The 24292-nt window shown below is 45.3% G+C and overlaps 1 protein-coding gene across 8 annotated transcripts in view; it reads right to left on the minus strand.

The window, feature by feature from the left end:
- Positions 1-13629, minus strand: part of LOC142564977 (uncharacterized) — a 124550-nt gene extending 110921 nt beyond the window's left edge. For all 8 annotated transcript variants that reach the window (XM_075676211.1, XM_075676210.1, XM_075676208.1 and 5 more), the window contains exons 1-2: positions 13490-13629; positions 5872-5949 (exon numbers count right to left, since the gene is read on the minus strand). In XM_075676211.1, coding sequence (XP_075532326.1) covers positions 5872-5925 — 54 coding nt within the window. In that variant the 5' untranslated portion in view covers positions 5926-5949; positions 13490-13629. The remainder of the gene's footprint in view (positions 1-5871; positions 5950-13489) is intronic.
- Positions 13630-24292: the final 10663 nt, after the last annotated feature.

The following is a 24292-nucleotide window of genomic DNA, read 5'->3' on the forward strand; positions in this document are numbered from 1 at the left end:
CTTACGGTCGACTTTCTTGAGGAGTGATACGCTTGGGAAGGTAGCCTGCGCTCTAAATTGCCATCGAAACCCACGTGAGCACAAAAAAAGGAGGTTAGGGCCACTCCCAAGGGGACTATTTCCAATGTGGTGCCCCTAATACACCTAATGAGGAGGGGACACTTTCGGCTTAGGGACAAACATCACTGGCAGCGGAGTAGCTCTCCGCTTCCACGTCTACCGATCACGCCAGAAAGTGTACCACGTGCGCTTTTTCATGAACCTTAAGGCAGACGTCTGTCCCATGCCTGACCGACCCTATTGCGCGGTGTTTGGCATCTCCAACCATGCGAAGGAACATTAGTGCACATCTAAATGTATTCACTGTAACGGCGCTCATCACGCCACAGACCGTCTCTGTACATCTCGTGAACTTCCGCCGCCCAACAAGTCGCATTTGCTCCGTGAATACAACAAACGCAAGTAAGAGCCTCTCCCGCCCAGCTCAGCGCAGGGTCAGCCTGGAATTACGACTGAGCTAAGCACTCACCAAAATTCTACGCATTCCGCAAAGACACAAAGGAGCTCAGCGGAGAAACCTTGAACTATAAGACACAGCCGCACTCGCCGAACACCCGGCGATCGCAGCCAAGCTCACGGGAGTGGCTCGGCTGGCCGCTTTAAAGATCCGTCTTCCAGCCGCCGCCGTTTGAGGGCCAGGGGCCAGAAGAGAAACGGGTATGAAAAGAAAGAGCGAGTGCTGAGCTGGGCAGAAGAGTTGCCACCTCTATCCCCTTCCCCAAGCACTCGCCCTATCGTCAAACAACACTCTAAATCCCAACCCATTCCGCAAACCATGATGATCGACATTGAGCCACACTCATAACAGCTCCTTGCAAATATCTCACAAATACTATTGTGCACAAGAGGCACTGAACGAAAGTTGCACCTATCTAAATATGGGATTGGTTTCTATTTTGCAGGCTAAAGTCATTAGGGCTGAAGTCACAGCTCCGCGGCAGCTGTCAATACAACAGTTCCTGGGGTCCGCTGTCTAGAATACAGTGACCGATATTTAAAAAAAAACTGGGGCCGCACTCCGCCAAATTTCAATCTCTCCAAATTTATCAGAACGGTCCCTGTCCTCTTCACGTGACACACGGCGATCACGACATTGGCATCGCCTTGCCCGATTACCATCACCTGAGCGAAAGCCCACCCGCGCAGCCTCAGAAAGCTCGCTTCCCGTTACCAGCAAGGCCCATGCGCCACCACCCGTACAGCCCACGGGTGTAAATGAAACACCACCAATAACTGATCATGGTCGAAACCGTAAGCTGACGCCCACTACTCCCCACTGTTAAGCCTATGGCAATAGAATTGCAGGGGTTACTGTCAGAAACACGGATCCCTTACGCACTTCATTGACACACAGCCCCATCCGCCTGACGCAATAGCGTTGCAGGACGTGCACTGCGGTCCTACACTTCCCGCCTACAGCACCTACACAGACATAATAAACAGCGACACATCACACCTCACAGTTACTGTAATGTCCAAACATATGACCGTTACGAACACACCTTCCAAACCTCACGCATACGGTATGTACTTCTTAAATTGGTCCCGTGCTCGCGTTCCTAAAGCAAGTTATTTGTTCTTAATAACTACAGCGCAGCTAATGCGAGGAAGCATGAGTTAGGGCATATTTCTTCGCTTCTATGCAAATAGGCTAAACAGATTGTCCTTATAGGCGACTTCAATATCCCGCACCCGGCCTGCGGTTACCAAGCGGAAACACCCAAAGGCCGCCGGATTCGTCATGTTGTTTAGCTCTATCATATGACTCTGCTGACGAAACCAGATCAACTAGCACAATCAGACAACAGTGTAAGCAGGGGCGCATGTCCTGAGCGCACGATGGTCACAGGGGCAGGTTAACACCTTTCGAGTAATCTTGTGGAGAACTTGGGCAGCTACCTTAAATTCTAGATCCTGCCCTAGAGACAGAACCGACGTGTACTCGTGAACTTTCTTTTAAGATAACAAACTGGGATGCATTTAGGCATATCCGTTCCTCCCAGGCTCCTCAGGACCACCCCTCCCTTATGAAGTGGATCTACCTACTTCAAACTGATCTAAAAACTGTGACTCAACTCCTCACTGCGCAGACAGAGACGCCCGATGTGGATCGCCGTTCGCTCCATCTGTAGGAGGCTCGCAGAAGCCTGACCCGACGGTTACGATGAGAGGAACATAATCGGAAACTTCATCTCCGCATCGCCCGCCTAGCTAGCTAGCTACGGAGGCAGTTGACTACACGAACTCTCTCACAAACAGTAACTGGTATAGCCTTTGCGGTGTCCTCAGCGGTAGGGTAAGCACATCGCGGACCTGTTGGCTACTTGGCGAAATATTAGATGCTACACAAAAGAAAATATATCCGCACCATCTTCAACGAATCAACGCTTGATCATACTACTATAATTCACACTCTGCAGAAAGGGCACATGGCTACAGGTACCCGCCCCACCTACCTAGCCTGACCACACGCAGATGCCACACCCATAGACCCCTATATTACAGGAGCCGAGGTGAAGGCGACCTTACAGGGCATTTGGCTAAAAATCACATCCGGGGCTGATGGGAGTCTTTACACGCTCCTACACAACCCAGATAATCGGGACATTCAAGACTTAACTGCCCTCTTCTGTGACAACTGGATAAACTGGACCCTTCCGCAGGAATGGCGCAACACGGACCTCATACTTATTCCAAATCAAGGCAAGTCACTGTCACTTTAGAATCTCCAACGTATATCTTTAACTTCGTTTGTAGGTAAACTCTTTGAACGCGCTGTACTCTCCCGGCTAGAACCCTTTGCCGAAAAGAGCCAATGCTTTCCGAAGAGAGCGTTCGGCTACCGCCCTAGCCGCTCTATACAGGACGTTTTGCTGCAGGTTAAGGAGAAAGTGGAGGATGGGTCCACCGCGTCCACATAGACCACGTCCATGGCGTACGACAAATATTTATTTGGGTAGCCATAGAAATGCGTACGCATTTAAAGCATATACGTTTATCTACCTATTCCTGCAGGGAAAGGACACAGAGGAGGACGGGGTTAGGACAAGATGATAACAATTCTCATGCAGAAAAGGTGTGGCGGGCCATTGGCTACACAGTTAGTGACGTCGTTCCTCTGTCGGAGCAGAGCGCACGTGCAGCAGACTCTCTCCGACTTCGCACTAGGTTCCAATGTGTTCCTGTATTTATTTAAATGAAATCTGCTGCCCCGGTGCACCACTTGGTAACTACAGTGCATTACCGAGTCATTATTACAATGATTAGCGCATTACGAAACACAAATGCGTAACGTAATTCAGAGAGACGTTGATAAATCCGCTGTAATAACAAAATGAACCACTCATTGCACTCTCCGTGATGGTGATCATGCTAAGCACTATGTGTGGCATTTCAAATTAATAATGTGACAAACAGCGGAGCCGCACATTTCAGCTTCGCCGGTTTACGATCTGTACGGGGTGCGTGGGCGGTAATTTTTTCGGTTATTGCTTGTTCAGTATTGTATAATGTTGTGCCCTTCTTCTTTTTAACTACGTTGTTATTCCCGTCGCCTAATACCAAACCTTGCAGCCAGCGAGGTATATAAATGAGCAAATACATAAGCACATTCCCTTTATTCATATGCATACACCTCCCACCATCCCTCCCTCAACAAACGTCACGGTGGGGATGTCTCGCAGTGTGCACCTTCATTAAATGCTGTTTACATTTTGGCATAACTTGTGAAGAGTGTAGTGTATAAACATTGCACGATATTAGGGTTGTGACTGATGCGGTGCATAAACAAGCCTTGCAAAAGATATGTTGGATTCTTGAAAATAAGACCGATTGTATAATATGGCAGTTACTTTACCAGCATTTCATTGAGCTCTTGACAAAAACATCACTTCGCATAGATTCCAACACATGCACTGAATCTGCAGCTTTTTTATTTTCCTTATTGATGTGGTCGTTACTGCGTGGCCATATCTTAAAGATTTGGAAACAAAGTTCAGCAAATTGCTTTGTAGTAACATATTTTAAAAATGTGTACATCGCTGCGATTGCAACACCAGATCTTGATACAAACACGGACACTATAAGATGTGGACAAATGCTCAGGAGAAACTCCGGAATGTTTGCATGCTGATACTTATGAAAGTGAACAGTTTCATTCCATGGATGTTATGAGAGGGAGAATAAAATCCTAATTGTGTTCATGAAACAAAATTGCATTGATAAGCTTAGAGTTATAGCCATTGCTTAACACTTTCGAAATGAATAATTATTCCTCACAATCGACGTTGAAGCAGCCTTTCGAAGCAAATAAAAGAATATTTTTCCAGCACTGAGCATTGAATCGCTGGCAATTCAAGCGGACATAAAATTATGCAAATAGAATATGTTTAGGAATGCCAGATAGGAATACGCATTGAGGCTTTCATTTGAACTTTGGGTGAGCAATCTAGTTTGAAATGATTCCCATTAGCATGTCGTAACAATGTTGGTCTATTAGAAGTTAAATGCATAGCTAGCTTAAGAAATCTAGATAAGTGCGAAAAATAACAGTGATGGAACTGTAATATGCAATAACATCAGTAATATATAAATAATATTATTACCACAAAACAGGCTATCCGTGAGCGGCGTGCGAGGCTGAGCAGAAACTACGTTCCTGCATTACGGATTGCACGTATTCATAAGGTCTACTTAGAAATTCACAGTAGACTACCAGTGTGAAACACAGGATAACAAAGTGGACGAGAAGTGTGTCTTTTAGAATTCTATAATACGACGAAGAGTTTCTACAGGAGTGGTGGTAACTGCTCAAAAAATTTGATAGGAGTCATATAGGAGCGACGCCCCCATCTAGCAGTACTCTCTGAATAGAAATGTTTAGAGAGGACTCCTACACACACACACACACACACAAACACACACACGCATATATATATATATATATATATATATATATATATATATAGCACACGCACCGCGATGGACGAACCAGATTGGCGCTAAGGTTGCAGTTCATGGCACATTTCCATACCATGATCAGTAATCACACAGAGATCATTTGCGGTTTCGTTCAAAGGCCGTCGCGCGCTTTCGGACTGGTGCAAAGTTGTTGCGTTTGGCGCAAAACTATGGCTACGGACAGGCACTGCACATGCGCAATCACGAGCAATCCATCATTTCTCCAGAAGCAGACGCCTAGCACGGGTAGCGCGATGATCTCTTTGGGCTGGCACGATGACTTCATGGCAGCCAAATTCCGAATACTGCATACGCAGTGAGGGTGGCTCAATGAACTTTTTGATAGGTTATCTTGTAGATTGTTGTAGCGCAGGCAGAACGAAACGGTCATAAAAGGCAGATGAGAGAAACACAGCGTTAAAACAGCTGCGAACCGCTGCTTACGTGCGCCGTGTTTCATCCCACTGAACTTCAGAAACCACTGTTTCGCACTCGAAAACAATTCTTAATTTTAGCCGCTTTTAAATTACAAAACACGCATATTATCTGCTCCTAATAAAGAAAAGTCAAAAGTATTGTAATGTAAATGTTTTGTTGATTACATTAAAGGAATTATGCAGCGAGTGCCACGAAACCTGGCAGTAAACAACCCTGGACGTCGCTCCAGTCGCATTGTTGAAATCGCGATCATGTGAAATGCGCCCTCTAAAAATCGCCTGGCAACGCGGGCGACTGCACCGATTTTCGTCGTTTCTGTCACAGCATGTGAAACAGCCTTTAGGCGTTTCGTCGCTCGTTGGGTTTATAGGTTGCCTAAAGAAGCTAAAATGCTTATAAATGCGGCGTACTTACGAGGCAGAAAACTCCCAACAGCATCACAGTGCCCGGTGTATCGCAAAGACACATCGTTGTACAGGTTCTTCGCGGGCTCTGAAGACAAGAAAAACACACAAATGGTCAGTTGCTCGTCTATTACGTAACTCGCAAGCAGCACTTCTTTTACCATTATCCGTCTAAACGGGTGGCATTGTACGGTTAAATTTGTTTATTTTTTCGATTAGAAATTATAAAAACTAAATCAACAATGTAGTCCAACTTCTGCCATGGAGAGCACCTCATTCGTTGATACCACGAGGTGACGTTAATGTACGCACTTTATTTTTGGCCTGCGTTTTTTCTAGCACACAGCTTAACATGCGCGAATACTAGACGATTGCGACAACCGAAGTTGAGTGGATACTTGATATCATGTTTCTAAATTCGCGCACGTTATCACCTCGACCATTTTTTATGTGTTTATGGCCCAGATTATGCCGATATTCCAATCACCCGATTCCCTATGTATGCTAGGATATTTTCGCTTCAAGGATTTTTACTTGGCCAGTTAACGCTGTTCGCCGTCGTATGTGAGCATGATTTTGTTGTCGCATTCGCTATATGAAGATCAAGTTTCGCGACTACTTACCGTATTTACTCGATTCTATGCACCCCCTTTTTTTCACGATCGCGATGCACAAAGTGAGGGGGGTGCTTAGATTCGAAAAATCTAGAATGAAGCCCTACCCCGCCCTCTTTTCGCTGCGACATCATGACGAGACGGGTGCGATAATAACATTTTATTTTGCAAACATTCAAAAGAAAAATCGGTGCACACAGTGAACCCACCGGTTGTGTCGGATGCTCAGTTACTATCACTGCCACTCGAATTCGTCGCACCACTTGAACCGCCACTCGCGGTATCCCACAGCAGGTCGTCTTCCGTTCCGTCGAAGTGGTTTGTGATCGAGCAGTTCTTAAATGATTTGACCACAACGTCCACTTGGAACTGCTTCCACGCGTCCGAAATCCCCTTTGCGATGGTTGATGGGGACGCTTTCTGTAGCTGTCGCCATACATCCGCGCAGTCTGGCTGTACGCGTACTCGCGCCGCGGACGCCTTTTCCACCTCGGCACTCCGACGGCTCCGGCTCGATGACAGTGTAAGCAAGCGCTCTTGGCGGCCTTCGCTACGCGCGCTTCCTAACAAATAGGGGGGTGCTTAGATTCGCATGCAAACTTTTTTCCCAATCTTCTCGCGAAAATAGAGGGGGGATGCTTAGAATCGGGGGGTGCATAGCATCGCGAAAATACGGTATTGACTTGGGATCCCTAGAACATGTTGAAAGCAATCCTTTCCCTGCTATTGTAAATTTTAAATAGTGATTGCGCATAAAATTTCTGTAAAGTAAAAGAATAATATATTAGAGAAATCATAAACGGAAGCAGTAAAGAAATCTTTTCGGGTAGTGCAAACAGAGAAGTGGTATTTGAACTGAAAAATTTTTGTAAAAAAACTGAAACAACAAAATCATGAGCCATACCACTGTGGGAAGGTGGATGGCCGGCGAAGATGGTTAGCGCGTGGCACAGAGGTGACACGGAATTTTTAACAAAGGTACGAACGTATATATTGTCCTGACCTTCGGATCTTCGGTCGTCGTGGCGATATAGGTACGCAGACATTCGCGTATCACCTCAGTTAATACATGTGTCCGGCACGTAAGGCAATGAATGGCCCGCACCCTCTTAAGCAATGGCTCATACGCGCGTAAACGCGGCTTCGCCATTACGACGACACAAGACACGTGAAATTCTACGCTGAATGATGAGCAGCAACGCAGCCAGCTGTGGAAGACGACGACGGACGCGCAAGCAGTGGCACGAGCGTGTTCGCGCGGTTGGCGCCGAGAATTATTTAACAAACCTTTTGGAAAACGATGTCCAAAACAATTTTTTTTCAAAAATTTCTGCTATTACCCTTGCCCCTGGCACCTGTGTGGGTCCCCAGGTCTGACAAGGGTAATCCAAGGGCATCTGACAGGTCCCTGTGCCCACAGCAGTTGGTGTCATTGAGCTTGCATCATTTCTGCACTATCGGCAGGATCGGCCCACATGATAGTTTTTGCCGACAGATGCCCCTAAAGCCTGGATCACAGCCCTATACAGTTTGACTGGAAAATGTTTATAGTAAGAAGAGAAAGCCAAAAACACAATACAGAGGTTTACAGAAGATTTCTGCAAATCACCTGCCAGAAAAATTCAGTGTTGTTTGAGGAAAGCGTATGTCTGATGCTCTTTAAACTGGTGTACTACAGTCGACGCCCCATGTATATCGAGCACGTTTTTTTTTCGCATGGTGATCCAGTAGCACTAGGTTTTTTTCGTCGCACTTGACAATGTAATAAAATTAAGAATGGCCCGAAAATCGCGCCTAGTATTTGGACTATTGTATTCACTTTCACGTCATTGGACAATGTAAGATGTACCTAATGAAAATTAACCTAAAGATAACGGAAACACGGGATACGCGAATACTAAAATGTGAATTTCGTGTTCGATTTTTTAAATTGCCACAGAAACACGCATGTAGAATCAACATTATGATCAATGTGGAACACGCAGTAAAACTACACAGCGGTCCTTAGAATTAATAAAGCTATGAAATCGTGCTGCGGCATTTATTCACTAATTGTTGCTTGCGCATAACTGAGTTGAATCAGACAGAACGCTCAGGGTGCCGTGCTTTGATATTCACACACAAGAAAGAGTTGATTACAGCGTCTTTCACTTACTTACGTAAGTTGCTACAAACCACACCATGGAACTTTTGCGGTGTCTTTCACAAATGTTCTTTGGACGCACAGCGGATTGTGCTTTGATTTACTCCAGCGCCCTTTAGAGATATTTCGCCGGCACAATATTTTGCTAAGTACATTTGCCTCACAAAAATGGCAGACCAGAGTTTATAGCCCCTACATTCTGTACAACTGACGAAATTCCAGCGCTTCGGAAGAAACAGTAACAAACAGCGGGATTGACAAGAGGCTGGTGTGAGCATGAAGACCACAAGTTTTCCACGATTCGAAAAAAAACATACAAAAAAGAGCACGGCAACGAGGGGTTTCTTCCCTGTAATACTTACAAATTAAGGGTACTATTGCAGTTCAAATATGACGAAGTTGCTGCAAGCGCTCAATTTATACAGCGTCCATTTTGCCTAGCACAATCCTTGCCACTATAACAGACAGACGACATGAATCACCTTACTAGCGCAAGTAGAAAATCTAATATTTCGCCGTTTGTTGGAAAGAGGTTGCCTGTGAGTGCTACGTCTCGAATCGCCGAACTTGACGACCTGTTCAGCAGCACAAGGAAAATAATTGTTATTCCAGGCTTTTCCAATCAAGGCACTCCTGATGGATGTACGGAACGACACCCAGTTTTTGTCATTGAGGTGATGGGACCTAAGGTATACCATTCGGCACGTGCACATTTCGAAACAAACATTCTTCAATCGCATTCTGTGTATAAGATGGGTACTTTTCCTGGGAGAATCGCTTAAATTGGTTAAAATCTAGCTTCCATCTTGAGAGAAATGGACTTAGGGATAGTGGTCGGCAGGGGAATTATCGCATCCCACTTTTTTGTTGCGAGCAATGTAGCAAGCGCTGTATTAGTGAGCCACTCAGATTATTTTCACCCAATGGGAAAATGAAAGAATGTGTGGGTGATGGATGCGCTGCCCTTCACTGCAATCCGTGTGGCCGTGAACCAACCACCGGCGTCACTCAATGGCGACGGCGTTGCACTGCTGAGAAGCAGGTCGCGGCTCCCATCCTCCCCGCGGCCGCCACTTTCCCAAGGAGGCGCAATGTAAGAACGCTTGTTTACTGTGCAGTGTTTGCACGTTATGAAACTACAGGTAGGAAAATGTTTGCGCTATCATACAATAAGGCGTCCTTCATAACACACTATGCCACTGTGAGACTTTAAAAATCACAGCTTACTTTTATTTCCCAAAGTGCACTCTGAACAACTTTTTTGTTGACATAGCTTAAGTTAGCAGAAGCGGCTTAAGCTCACTCTTGAAAATATAGAGGGAGAAAAAATTACGACAGAGCTCATCTTAAAAGGACTCTAGAGGGCAATGCGATTAGTATTCGAGCAATGAAGGTAGACAGTGTATTCCTAAATGACGTAACGTCTTTAGTGGCTTTTGCGATACTACTGGTGATTCGGCTATACGCAACATACACGCCCCACTTTCCTATCGCGCTCGCTTGCAAAAGTTGCTCATGAGCATAGCGACATGATTACGATGACATGAGGAGAGTCAGATGACAAAACTGGAATAACTATGATGGCGTGACAGTGACGCAATCACGACCAAGAGCACACCGATACAGTGAGAGAAGCCATTAGACAAGTACGATCACTACGCCTGAGCAAAATGCGTAAAGACAGCGGCATGATGACTGTCAGATCACGAAGCTGGAATGACGACGATGGAGCGCCTGCGCGTACCTAGTGACCGAAGAGCTGGTAGACAACCTGGTTCAATGGCTTGGCGTAAGCAGCTCGATAGAGACATGCAGAGTGATAGGCTCAAATTTTCTCACGTAGGAAATGAATGCCAATCCCAAATATTTGTCGCGATTGTGCTTGGGTTGTGCGTTCTGTGGCGCATCAGATAATAATTAAATTATCTGCCCTAAATTGTGAAGCGCGTATTTCGAACAGATATCATTATCAGTATAATCAGACACTGACGATAAACGCGTATTGGTAGTTAGAGCTCATTTGTCATCTCGGACTATTTCAATATCAGCGTAGGCGCACTGGTCCCAAACCGTAGGTATATATCTGAGGAACAAAATTACGGCAGAACTCATCTCACGATGACTTCCGATGGTATTACGATTAGAATTCGAGTTGTGTAGCGAAACATGGTATTTTTCTAGTCACGTTTGTTCACTATCTGTACTGGTCATTGTCAAAGTTCCGTTGCTTTGCTTGTATTCCGATATCAAGGGATTTCATGATGGCACTCACTCATTCGCAACGACAACGCTGTACGAGAAAAAAGGCGTTATCATAATGAGGTGAGCATTGTCATGACGATGGTAAACCTACGACAGCATGACGATGACGGCATGATTCTAATAGGGTGATGACGGTGTTGTGACGATGGCAGTATGATGAGAAGCGTATAATGAATCTGGAATAACGACGATAGCATGAACACAATGGTATGCCGACGATGGTATGGCAACGGACGCGTAATGTGGACTGCCCGCCGACGAACACATGACGATGACATGACAACAAGTAGCATACTCATGATTGAATGACATGATGACATCAGAATGATGAAGAAGCAACGAAGCCGTTGGATGGACTGAAGGCGGTATGACGACGACCGTATGACGATAATAGCATGACGTTACAGAAGTGATCACGATGGTAAAACGGTTATGTCACGACAGTGGCATGAGAAACATGATACGACAATGGCTTTGTGACGATGATGGCGTGACAACAATGGCATGACGAGAGCCGGATGTCGGAGCTTGAATTACGATGATGGAACAACCGCGATAACTTCACGACATCAGTATGGCAAAGAATGCACGATGACAACTGTACCACGATGATCGAGGGGTGACAATGGCATGACAAACTGTGTAACAATAATGGCTTCCCTAATACGGCATGATGACAGTTGGACGACGAAGTTCGAACGACGACGATGGAACGAGAGTAACGACGTCAGCCGAAAGTGAGGGCTCACGCGTGCATCATGACTGTGTTAAGACAACGGCATCGCAAATGTATGAGGCCTGTGGTGTAACGAGTGTTTTATCACGAAAGCTGCAGTGCGATGATGACTTCAGGACGATCGCCCGATCACGAAGGCATTACAAAAACCGTATGACAACGGATGCATGATAGCGATGGTCTGACAATTACGCAGTGATGACTATGGCATGACAGTGGTGGCTTAATCATGACTGAATGGGACGACTTGACTACGATAGAATTAAGAAGAAGATGAAATGACGAAAGTGGTATGACGCCGACAGCATGACGTCCACTGCGTGACGACGACTGCAGGAGAAGAGTTGAATGACGAGTTAGAATGACAATGACAAAACGAGCATGATGAGATCACAACAAAAGTATGATGACCAATGGATGACGATGACAGTATGACTTTCGGGGCATTATTACAATGGCATGAAAATGGTGTGAGGACAATTGGACGACGACGAGTATTTGACAGCAGGGGCGTGATGACGGCATCACGAACGTCCGAAGACGAAGCTGGAGTGATGACGATGGAACAACCACGACCGACGGCCTATGACAACGAATACGTGAGGAGTGCATGACAACGATGACGTGAGCGCGACTGCATGACGAGAGTCGGCTGAGAAAGCTGAATTCTTTAAATTTCTTTTAACTGGACGCACTTGAGAACGTCTCCGTGATGTCTGTCTATCGTTCGAATTCACCACCATCTCACAATTCACGTTATAACTCTGCTCGTATTTTTAGGGCGTCACGAGACGCAAACGTGCGGCGCTTACCTAAAGCACGACCGCTGGATAAAATAAGAAAGAAAGGTAGCGGCCTGTCGCATGCATCGAAAAGTTTCCTTTGCCGCGACCCCACCTGCCGGGAAACCGGGCTCACGAACGCACTCGGAACGCCGTCTCTCGTTGCGTCCTGTGGCCCCTAACTAGCGTTGTTGGGCCCAGCCAAGCGGCCGAGGACGCAACAGCGACTCTCACGTTCGCTCCCATTGCAGCCGGCACCCAGCGGCCGTGCGTAAATACGCCATGCTGGTCAAAGGTATAATGATGTCTTGGTTTTTATGCGCATACGCGAAATTCAGTTGCATTCTTATGAGCCGAGCTATTTAGGTGTCCAACAAATGCATCGAATAATCATCTCCCACTCAGGAGGAACAGCTACGCCCATCATCGTAAATCACTATCACAACTCCAACACAGAGATGCCGCAGAGAAAAAGACTCTTTAATAAAACCATCTGAGAGCTGTGGCCTTTTGAATATTGCTGCTAGCTTGGCATTACGGACGCACATTTTCGCCTGTAACATACCAGAACAGGACGGTTGCTTATGTTTAGATAGCGTTTTTGTTGTTGCTCCTTCACGAACCCTTTTGGTGGCGTTACAATCTTTTTCTTCCTTTATCAGCGAAACTTCACCTAAACCTTTCTTGCCTTCTATTGTCCTCTTCATAAGGAGTATAAAGGATTGGCCATACGTGGTAAACCAAAAATGGAGCAACTTGATGAGCTGCGAAGCTTACCCGCCGTGGTAGCTCAGTGGCTATGGTGTTGGGCTGCTGAGCACGAGGTCGCGGCACCGGCCACGGCGGCCGCATTTAGATGGAGGCGAAATGCGAAAACACCCGCGTACATAGATTTAGGTGCACGTTAAGGAACCCCAGGTGGTCAAAATTTCCGGAGTCCTCCACTACGGCGTGCCTCATAATCAGAAAGTGGTTTTGGCACGTAAAACCCCATAATTTACCGGCGACGCTCACAAAGCATGCAGCATGATATCATCATAGAGAATAAGCGAGGCTGTCATAGAAAAGTCACTTTTTTATGAAATACTCACATCTGCTTTCGCCGGATTTGCTGCTCTGTTGCAGGATGCTGCTCCTCTGCGTTCCTCGCTCTTCTTCGTTCTCTTCCTTTACCATGAGTTCGCTGCCCCTGATTTAACGGTTTGTAATGGACTCAGGAAGAAATGGACGTTTTCTGTGGAACAACGAATGACCGTACTTGCGCTCCCACAATTAACGTCCGAAACACTTAATTAGTCCCGTAATTGGGGCAAATAAGTTTACCCAGTCAGCTTTACCGTGAGTTTACCTAAAAGGAAGGTTCAAACTGAAGATGTTCCTTCTAATAGTGGTTATGGTACTTATAAAAGAAAGTGGAATTTAACTCTAATCGTGACATGGATGATAAATTGAGAGCAAGTAATACAGCCCTGCCTACATATGAAATATAGGGTGAAATATGGTGATGATGATGATGGTCCTCACTTATTGCTCATACCCAATAATTTGGAGTAGGCTTAAGCTTTGCCTTTAATAGTGGAAAGCGATAGCACTCAACTATCCCTGACGGCTTCTCTCATTTCGCGGCAACTTCCGCTTATGTAACCGTAATGGGTACCGGGAAACGCCGGCGGTGAACGCTATGCAAGACAGCAAGCTTTCTGCTAGGAACGCGGTCTCCTGCGTGGACCCCAGACGAACGGAGCCGAGAACCCTTTGAATGGTGTTGCAAGGAACCGGGCGCGCCACTCCATGTATTGTACAAACGCTGTAAAAAGGGTTTGCGTTTGAGTTTCAGTGTCACAAAATTATGCTTTCTCGTACCTTCACATTACAGTCCGGCCCCATCGTATCTGTAGGTTGTGTGTACCTGGTACTTTCCGATTTTCTGACGCATTTTACGTTGAGTAATACAATTAGTTCAGCAACAAGTATGGGCTACACGAAGGGCCTCAGTTGTTGGGTATGCTTGATTCGGGAATTATTTTTGTTCACAACAAGCTCAGCCTCAGCGTCGGCGCCGGACGGAGGACACCGATACAGGATTTTCCGGAACAAGGGGCCCTTAACGCTATTTCGCTACTAAGGAGGATAGGCCAATAATCGTGCCGCAGAAGGTTGCTCTAGACAATTTTTGTTTGAAAACGACAAACCCCAAGTACGTGGAAATCTGTTTCACTTGCGTATTTCAACACAGCCTTCTTTTCGGCGTTTCCAGCGAAGCCCTACGAACGTAGTAAGATGTATAGCAGCAGCCACTACTCGCTACAGTAATCCGTTGTCTATGGCGTTGCGCTGCTCAGCAAATGGTCGCGGGTTAGAGATCGACCTCGGTGGCCGCATTTCTATGCGGAGGCAATGCAAAATAGCCCGCCTGCGTGCGATGTTTACGTGCAAACTCAAGAATCACAGGCGGTCAAAGTTATGCTGGAGCAATTATCTTGTTAATAATAGTACTAATCAGTTCGCGGTTACGGCATGTAAAACACGAACAGTGATTCAAATCTTGGATTGGAATCTTGATTCAAATCTTGGATCTTGGCACCGGATTCGGCGCTGGCAAATAATTTCCGAGGGCTGAAATGCTCCCAATATTCCACCATTCAATTATGAGTCCACTCATGCCCTCTCTGTTTTGTGACTTGAAAAAGCCCACAACTCCCTTTCTTGCTTTCCTAAGTGTTACCGCTAAAAGTCAAGAAATGAATGTGATGAAATTTTTTACAAGAACCTAAATAGGTCGTAAAGAGCGGATGTGTTTCTGCGAATAGCACTGCCACAAGTCACGGTGGCACGCTGTTCAATTGTGACTGCAACGAGTGAAACTGTAATTTCGGTGCGACGTGTATCGGTCGTAAAATCTAGAATTTCTTGTGGATCCCAAAACTCTATTTTAATGGTAATTTTGAATTATTCCAAGTTACGTGTATTTTCCTAATCATGTATCTCGCGTATATCGTTTCTTCGTCATTCATCATGCTAAAAAGCTTACTGTGTGCTTTTTCTGGGTACATAAGAAAGCAATCCAATTAAATCAAATACAGATTTACTGCCAGTGACATGACGAAATTGAGCATAATAAAAGCGCGAGTAGCTGCAGCGGCACCATCAATGAAACGTAAAAAAAACCATATGAATATAAAGGGCTGAAAAATGAGTATTGGAAATGTTGCTTAATAAATTCGACATTTAGTTTGAAGAGACATAAGCCTGATTCTACGACGAAAAAGAAAACAAGAGAGAGAGAGAGAGAGAAAACATTTATTCGGACCATCGAGGTGGTTGCTCTTGAGGTCGAGTGGGTGGTGTCTTCATTCCAGGACTCCACTGGCCATGGCTGCTCGACGTACTTGCTGGACGAGAGCTTCTTGTCCCACCAGGGTATCGCCGGTCAGCTGTATCTCCCACCGCTCAAATGAAGTGCTAGGAGTCTTTAAGTGTTGAGGTTTGCCCTCGCACCCCCACGAGATGTGAAAGAGTGTAGGGCGTGTGTCGCCGCACCAGGGGCAGATGCCGCGATATGTATGTGGGAACATTTTACTGTATCTGTGTAGGTTATATTGCTATTGCTAAAGCTTTCTGTCTTTTCGCTGGAACTAACGTTTACAGTTTATTGAAATCGTCTTTACAATCTCTTTGCAAGCTTTTAGACCCTGTACCATTTTATATCCTATACAATATAACCTACAAAACAAGAAAAAAAGAGGATAGGATGAATTGAACTCGTCACCGTAGTGGCGCACTTCAGACGTTTTGGGGATGCTGCTTAGGGTGCATGTAATTTAGAGTGTAGATACGACATATACATATGCACAAGAGACATGGAATCACGCACTGCAATGTTTACACGCATAGCCTATAAGCGCCAGGTTTATTTTTCAATGGACAGCACTCTTTTTTCTTTATGAGTGATTAGCGGAGAGACATGATGTTTTCCCCAGTAAGCCATTTTGCTAAGAAGGCCAAGAGGCCACATTGTAGTTTTTGTCAACTGCATGGTGTTTCATTAATAATTCGCCCAACTCGAAGTGGTGAACATAGCCGGTAGTACTGCACACTCAATTTAATTTCTTTGCTTGCTTGGTTTCTCCCTTTCAGTGGTGATTTCGATGGGCCAGTTTTTAAGCGAACGCTGTAAACGATGAATGCATGATATCGCATGTGCAATACTTTCCAACTGCATTGGAAGAGAAATTAATGTACGTCTTTCGTACAAAGTACACTGGTACCATGTGTATGCAATAGAGTTGGCTTGCTCTCAAAGCCCACATGATGGTTGTTTTTACCTGTATTTGCGCAAAATGTTTTGGCTACCTAAAAAAATTCAGCGGTGTATGCAGAAAAGAAAAAAGAAATAGGGGCCTTATACACATCGTTATTGCTCTTGCCTCTTTTTCCTTGCCATCGACAAAGGTGAGGGTACACTTGTAATTTGAGTCAATAAAACAGCCAACAATGTTAAGTAAATTCTGATAAATGAAAAAATGGTTTAAGGTATAAAAGCTTGCAAAGAGATTATACAGACGATTTCAGTAAACTGTAAACGTAAGTTCCTGCAAAAAGAAAGAAAGCTTTAGCAATAGCAATATAAGGAGCTCCTTTTCTTTCATTTTTTTTGAACATGAGTGAAATTGAGCTAAACAGAATTTAAAGAATACACAAACGCTTCTTAGCGAGGTGATGTTAAAAAGATATCCACCCTATTATGTGTCATGTTTTTGTGCCAGCTGGGGAACCTCACAACAATAAGTAATAAAAATTTATGCCTACAACTTCACTAATATTAGAAGTAAGCTTTCGATTTGGGTCTTCCCAACTGAAACAACGGACTTGATGCGATGTTGGGCCGCAAACTGTTGAAAACAACTTTTGAAGCTGGCTTGATGTGATTGCAGTGTATGAGCCAATAACACATTGCCAGTTAGGCGTACTGCTATGCTTCCGCAATAATTGTGTTACTACATAACAAGAGGAGGTTTTATGTTTTTGAACGCATAAGCACCCCGCTTTGTATTTTCTCACAAGACGTCTTCTTGAGCGTGACTCAAGGTAGTAACGAAATCAGCAACAGAACTTGAAATCAGACTGCCATGCTGGTTCTCTCAAATTGTTTGGAAAGCGGCGACCTATTGGGTGGATAGATTTGGCTGATTTTGATCTGCACAGCGGCAGAATCTGGCCCCTTTCTCGTTCGAATTCGGTCTCCGCACATCGTTCGCTTGCATTATTTGAATATTCCCGCATAACGCTTTTTCTAGCAGAAAGTTACCTAGCTGCTCTTCTCATTACAGCACTGTCTGGCATTGTTTTGGTTTGCGAATTTGCTTAATTTAAAAAAATCCTCATATATTGATTTACCAAGCAAGAATAGTTTCCTAATAAAAGTCATATTTACCGTATTGCTCAGCGAGAAGCGAGTTCCATCTTCTGAGAGGAAGAAAATTCTAAAGAAAATGACACCGAGAAAACCATTAGCAGGTTTCTAATGCGAACGACTGGCCATCATCGAAGGAAAGGTACGTTGAATGTTTCAAATACCATTGAAACAAACTCTGACAGCCTCAGTCTTGTATGACTGGATTCGTCCTAAAGTATAGAAAAATATACCAATAATATACCAATAATACCGTGTAGCAATAATACATAAATATTACGTAGAGTGTCAGAGCTAACTTTTTGGTCTTATAATTATACCTGGCGCTGTGTTTCGTACAATTTCATTTACGCTGAACAGCTTGGCTATTGATAGCTGGTACAAACGGTAGTAGCATTGCTCTCGCCAAAGTACCTGCGGATTGCCTGTTAAGATGGCACGTCACTTTTGACGTTTAGGAACACATCGTTACAGTGGTTTTTCTTACTGTCCCAACTAACATCAAAATTTCTTGTATCTGTAGACTAAGCATTTCTTCGGAAAGATTTCTTTGCATCATCACGGCAAAAGTTTCAGAGGGCATCATTTAGGCGCCTATTCCAACATTGAGCGTTAGTGTACCTCGGCGTCCCTCTGCGTAACCGAGCGAACGAGCATAGCGGGGGATGAAAGACCTCAGCGGACCTCAGCGGGGGACGGTACATGGCGAGGGCGAAGATCCCTTGAGAAGGAAAGCGAAGGGAGAAGGAGGGTAGGGCAATAGTGTGGGAAGGAAAGCCTAGTGCCGTGCAAGACGGGCTTTGTGGCGTGGATGGCTACGAGATGGCGCCAGAGTAGGGCGCGTCGTCTGTTCACCGATGGCGTACGGCGAGCGCGTTTAACATACCACGTGTGGAAACAAAGCACTGCATGAGCGGAAGTCTGTCTACGGTGGCAGCTATGAACCGCACCCACGCGTCCTCCATGCGCTGCCTCTCGCGACCTCCCGATTTGCGAGGCAGTAGCGCCGTACTTCGCTCCGTTTGCAACGTGCCGCGAGAGACAGATTGTCCGCGAAAGCCAATCTATTGCGAAATAGAAACACGTTCAGAGCTCCGCTGAAATTTCGCATTAGGGAGTATGGTAAGCGTCGGCGCATTTTGCGTTCTAATATCTTCGTAAGATCTGGCACATATTTCAGGACTTGCATAGTGCTTTGCCCCCAAAATGCACATCGTACGTTTTGTTGTACAACGTTGTGGCGTAAAAAAGAATAAAGCGCGCGTCATGAAACTTTCACAATGTAGTTAGTGTGAAAAAATTAGGCAGAGCTCATGTGATGATGACTATGAACGGAATAATGCGGTTACCATTGAAATAATGTAGAGACAAAACGCATTGCCGGCGTTGGAACGTCCTTTATATGAGACGTGTACTTCAGCGAGACCGCTCTGTGGCACTTCCCCAGAAAAACAACTCTGCAGCCTTTCGCGGCGCGACCGCGAACCCTGCTTGTTGTCTCCGAAATGCTTGGCGCGCTGGTGCGAACAAGCGATGAGAAGCACGTCATGCGGAAACCGCGACCCTCTCGCGCGCTACTGTCTGAACACGCTGCACCATTTTGTGATGCCGCAATAGTCTGCGCGTGGCCTGAGCAAAATTTCGGAGCTATGTTTGTATGCGTGCTTTTTCTGTCGCTGCCAAACTATTTCACGCTAACGTCTACAACTGGGTAGCCGCTGTTGCGATGGGTAGAGCATCGGACAGCTGGGTTTAAGGGACCGTGTTTGAAACCTGCTGGTGGACCAACAAGGATCACTGGGTATCTGCAGCTCTTCAATGATTTGCTTTGACGTTCGGCCATTCGGACACAGAGCGAGGAACTTTATTTCCTTGCATCAGTGCAGCGTAAGTGCTTCTGATGACCAGGAATTAACGTTCTTCGCTCATGGGTGTATTTTCCCACGCGCACCGCGTCCCCCCTCCCTCTGAGTTACTTTTTCGGAATGGTTTCTTTTAAGCCTTTTACGCGTCCCGATGTCGCTGTAACCACAACTCGTTTGTCTTTATTATGCAGCGACGTCTCCTCGTGTGTCAGGTGATCTTTTTAAAATTTTTATATTTTTTTTCTATATACCCGATGTCAGCGCATGCGCAAAAAGCTCTTGCTGGTCTGTTTCTTAAAAGAAACTCAGTTTCTAAGACGCACCTTTTCTTTCTTGGTCTCCTTTTCTACGCAGGAGTTATGCGCTCCCCTACGCAACACAGAAATGTTTATCTGACGTGCGTTCGCTTACGTAATGTCTTCCTAGACGATGCGGTGATTTAATGCTATTTTGCATGCGCACACACTGGTTCAGTTATCCGCTTGACCAGGTTCGATGGTTGTTTTTCAGAAATAGCAGAAGCGGACGCTACCGTACGTTCAGTTTGCCCGCATCCGCTGCCGTTTCTTTAGTAGGAGGGTTCCTTTATCTTCTCACATCACTTTTTCCCTGTCCTGCTCTTTCTCCCCTGTATAGAAACTGTCAGCTAAGAGTGGTAATGCTGCTATTCGCTCGTTTCGCGACTGCACCGGTTCTACCCTTCTTTGGCGATTATACCAGCATAATCTCTACAATTCTATATACATCCGCTCATGACTTGCACGTTAGTGTAAAAATAACCGCTGCAGTTGCAGCAATGTTTTTGCGGGCGTTCGTGCCTAATTAAAGCTATCAAGGGCCTAATGTGACGATTTCGATGTAGCTCCAGAGGCCATTGTATACATGGGACTCACTGGAAGGATCCAAAGGAGTCTCTCGCGTCGCTTTTCCTCTTTGCCACGATGCTTCCATGTTTATGCACGCTCTGAACCTCCCCCTCGACGCGTCGTTCGAGACAGCAACAACAGCGGAAAAATCGAAGGAAGAGACAAAGAAAGCTTTTCTTTAAACTGTTCTTTATTGGTTGAACAGTCGCCTGTCGCCGTAGCGCCATCGCGTCCTTTGCGCGATTTCATCACTGCGAGAACCAAATGACCGAACTGTCCAGTATACTTTCTGAATGCAGGGGTAACCTTATCCTGTTGCCGAAAGGGGGAGGGTCTATCCAGTTTAGTACAGACCTACAAGACTGTGTTTCTCTTTCAGTCTGTTCATTAAACGCGTCCTCCACAGCTATACTGTGGATATAGGGCTTTCCGTTTTACTTTTTGCAAACATTCAATAAACACAAACATGAGCTTCGCCTCTAGGCAAACACAAAGCTTCGCTATATACAGGTGCCACCATGTTCGATATGCTGCACCTTTTAGCGTCAATGGACCTATCGAAGCCATGCAAGACACGAGGACTGGATTGCACGCTTTCTGAGCCTAAAAAACGCACGGAAGGGAAACTTCTCGAGGTCAATTTAGGTGCCATGAATAGAGATTGCCTTTCCTGTTTCTTGGCGACATGGGGAAATGGTTACTATCCCCAAACCTGGAAAGTCTCCAGAAAGATATCAATCATGCAGTTATGCCGTCGTCTTGACATAGTTGTCGTCATTGTTCCGCGAAGTTCAGCAATATGGTTCAATCGTCACGCAAGTCCTGCTCTGCGATTTTCTCGCCGCGAAATGGTACAGGCTCCCATGAAGCATGCATCTTTTGCTGGAACACAGAGACATGCAGTACTGTCAGAGTGCAGGGATTATTTTCTCAGTGGGGAGTTCTCTTGGGCGTGTCGCTTCCATGCCTTTCCACATCAGAGACCGTAATTCAACGTTTACCGCGAATACTCAAACAACACACCATCACTCACTTTATTGCCATAGTTTCTTTCTTTTGTCACCGGCCTGAGGGCATTACAGAGCAAAAATTTTATCACCTTTAAGGGTGTTGCTTTGTCACATGACTGATACCGTACCCTGAGGATTGTAAAAGAAAAAAACTATCGTACACGACTTTTGATGGCAGAGAGTACAGTTGAAAATATGTATATAAGGTGTGAGCGAATGGTGGTGGGGGGGGGGGGGTGCGACTGAAATGTCTGACACAGCAGTGTGTCGGTGAGAACAAATACAACTCGACCAGGAAACCATTTTTGAAAAGTACCTGAACTTGACGGCGATAGCTATCAATGTTTATTTTAGGCAATTTTCCAATCTTTGCGGCCACTACTATCGTGCGCAGTTACCAGAACTCGCCAGGAAGGAAAACTTTTTTCTCTTCTTCAACGTATTTATCTTACTCCTTATGGCTGGCCATGTTAATCATGGGCAAAACAGCGCCTTTAGGAATGAAAATGTATTACCTGCTTACGTTGGCTACTAAACAGCACGGATTTTTGGGAACAAATCGATTATGATGCGAACAGTGCCAAAAGCAATTCATATACCAAATACATTACTGCTAGTTATCGAAAAATGCATGCTCATTTTTACTACTATTATAGATGGACATTTACCTACGAATGCAAAACGTGAGAATTTCTGTAATTAAATTAATACATACCACGGTATGAAGCGTCTTTATTAAAATCACAGGTGGAGTATTAGTAACAAACAAACAGTTTGTTGTCATGTCCAAGGAATCTTACCTCTGGAGCAGGCTAACCATCGCTTTATAGCCGCCGAAGTCAAGCTCCGTTTCGAATGTAGCCTGCTTCAATATGGAAGTTCTGGTGTTATATGTCAATAAAAAGTTATGGGACAAAAGGTGTACTTTTGCTCCAGTTTTATGTCGAACTGCAGCACAGTTGACTTATTCAAATGCCTAAAAGCTGTTCTATAAGTCGCAGTCGAGCCCGAAAGGCGAAGCATCTATTGAAATAGTAAATTATTAGATAGGTATGCGAAGAAAGGATAGTAGTTTTATCGGCAGTATAAATTCGTAAACAATTGCTTACAAACTAAATTAACAAGCATGGGATCACGAGAGCACAGGCAAACAGAAACACATCTCACTCGATGAACGCGGAGACCCACTGTGAAAACGCTGGTGCGAGGAGGAGCGGCAGCCGCAGCGAGCGACTTTAACTTCGTGCTGCCTTGCTTTACAACGCCAACTAATGGTGACAACACAGCGCGCTCAGGAGCTATGAGCCCTCAGTGTTTATAGTTTCTGTAACACGTCACAGATCGCTTTAGAGATAGTGCTCGCATGGCCGTGCTGAGCCGCATCATACGCACTCGCCGGCAATTGCCTAGACATGTCGATAGATAACTAAACTAGTAACTTGGCGCAATAAAAGCCACATACACGAGAAAGGTGGACAAAGAGAAGCGCTTGTCTTTGTCCACCTTTCTTGTGCTTGTGGTTTTTATTGCGCTATGTTACTAGTTCAGGTATGGAAAACCAACTAGCTCAACAATCCACTCTTCTGGAACGTTGATAGATGTCTAGGAAATTAAAGGTCAGACGTGTAGTGGCACACCACCTGCGGCTTTGGCAGGGGTGGTTCGGAGTATTAGCATCGAGATCGCCAGGGCACTTCACATCGGAAATATAGATGTGAACTGTTGATTACAGCGAGGCATCTTTCTGTTAGGTGCGTGTTCTTTTTCCCGGCGTTGCCGAAAGAAACATCCGAATATACTGAAAATAAGGTAACGCAGACTCGTGAGCACTGTTTATAGTCATAGGTTTATTTTAAAAATGGCGGTATAAATTACTCTCGTCACCGCATATTGAGGCTCCCCCACCCTGTCAAAGAAGCAAGCAAAAAATAAATAATAAGGTCGATGCGCGCCCCTGAATTAGTCGTTGAGATGGCTTTATGCAATTATTCGTTGAGATGACAACTCTTGGCTTTTCGTAACGGGTACGAGATGGTGCAGCGCTATATGTGAGGCAGTGCTTGAACAAGGCTTCCTGCGGTTACATGAGTAAGTTCTTGACGAATAGTACCAGCCTGCATACGATGAATATCTGCAAGAAACAGGAGAAATAAAAAAAAAATATTACAGCCAAGCCAGCGCATCTTTTTTTGTAAAACTATTAAATGAAGCCTTAATATTGTTTGCAACATGTGTTAAAAACGTGTTGTCTCAAAACCCACATCAAGCGCCGAATAATTATAATGTCCAAGTACGTTCGATCCACTATTCAGATGCTTCTAGAAAAGATGTTTTCTGTCAATTGCCTTCTTGTTAAAGAGCACGTAACAGTTCGTGTTCTGCAACGCATTTTGCAGCATAGTGAACGCGTTCCTACCAGGAAAGACGCAGAGATCCTTCGCCACATCCAACACACAACCACGGAGGACACATACGCAGGAATCGACCCAATTTTGATGACTCCACCACCAGGATCGGGCAACATTTACAGCGAAGCTGTATATGGCCAGCCGATTCTTCCGTCCGTACGTCCATCTGTCGGTCGCTTGTGCACCGAAAACTCCCCCGGCGCAACCCCATGTGCATGCGCGGAGAGAGAGAGAGAGGTGCGCGATTGGCACAATGTGTGTTTACTCCAATCCATGACCTTACGCTGCCTGCCTGGCCCGAAATTTCCATTGACAAGGCTGGTGCGATGAAA

Source organism: Dermacentor variabilis, chromosome 11 (genome assembly GCF_050947875.1).
Source record: "Dermacentor variabilis isolate Ectoservices chromosome 11, ASM5094787v1, whole genome shotgun sequence".
Classification (NCBI taxonomy): domain Eukaryota; kingdom Metazoa; phylum Arthropoda; class Arachnida; order Ixodida; family Ixodidae; genus Dermacentor; species Dermacentor variabilis.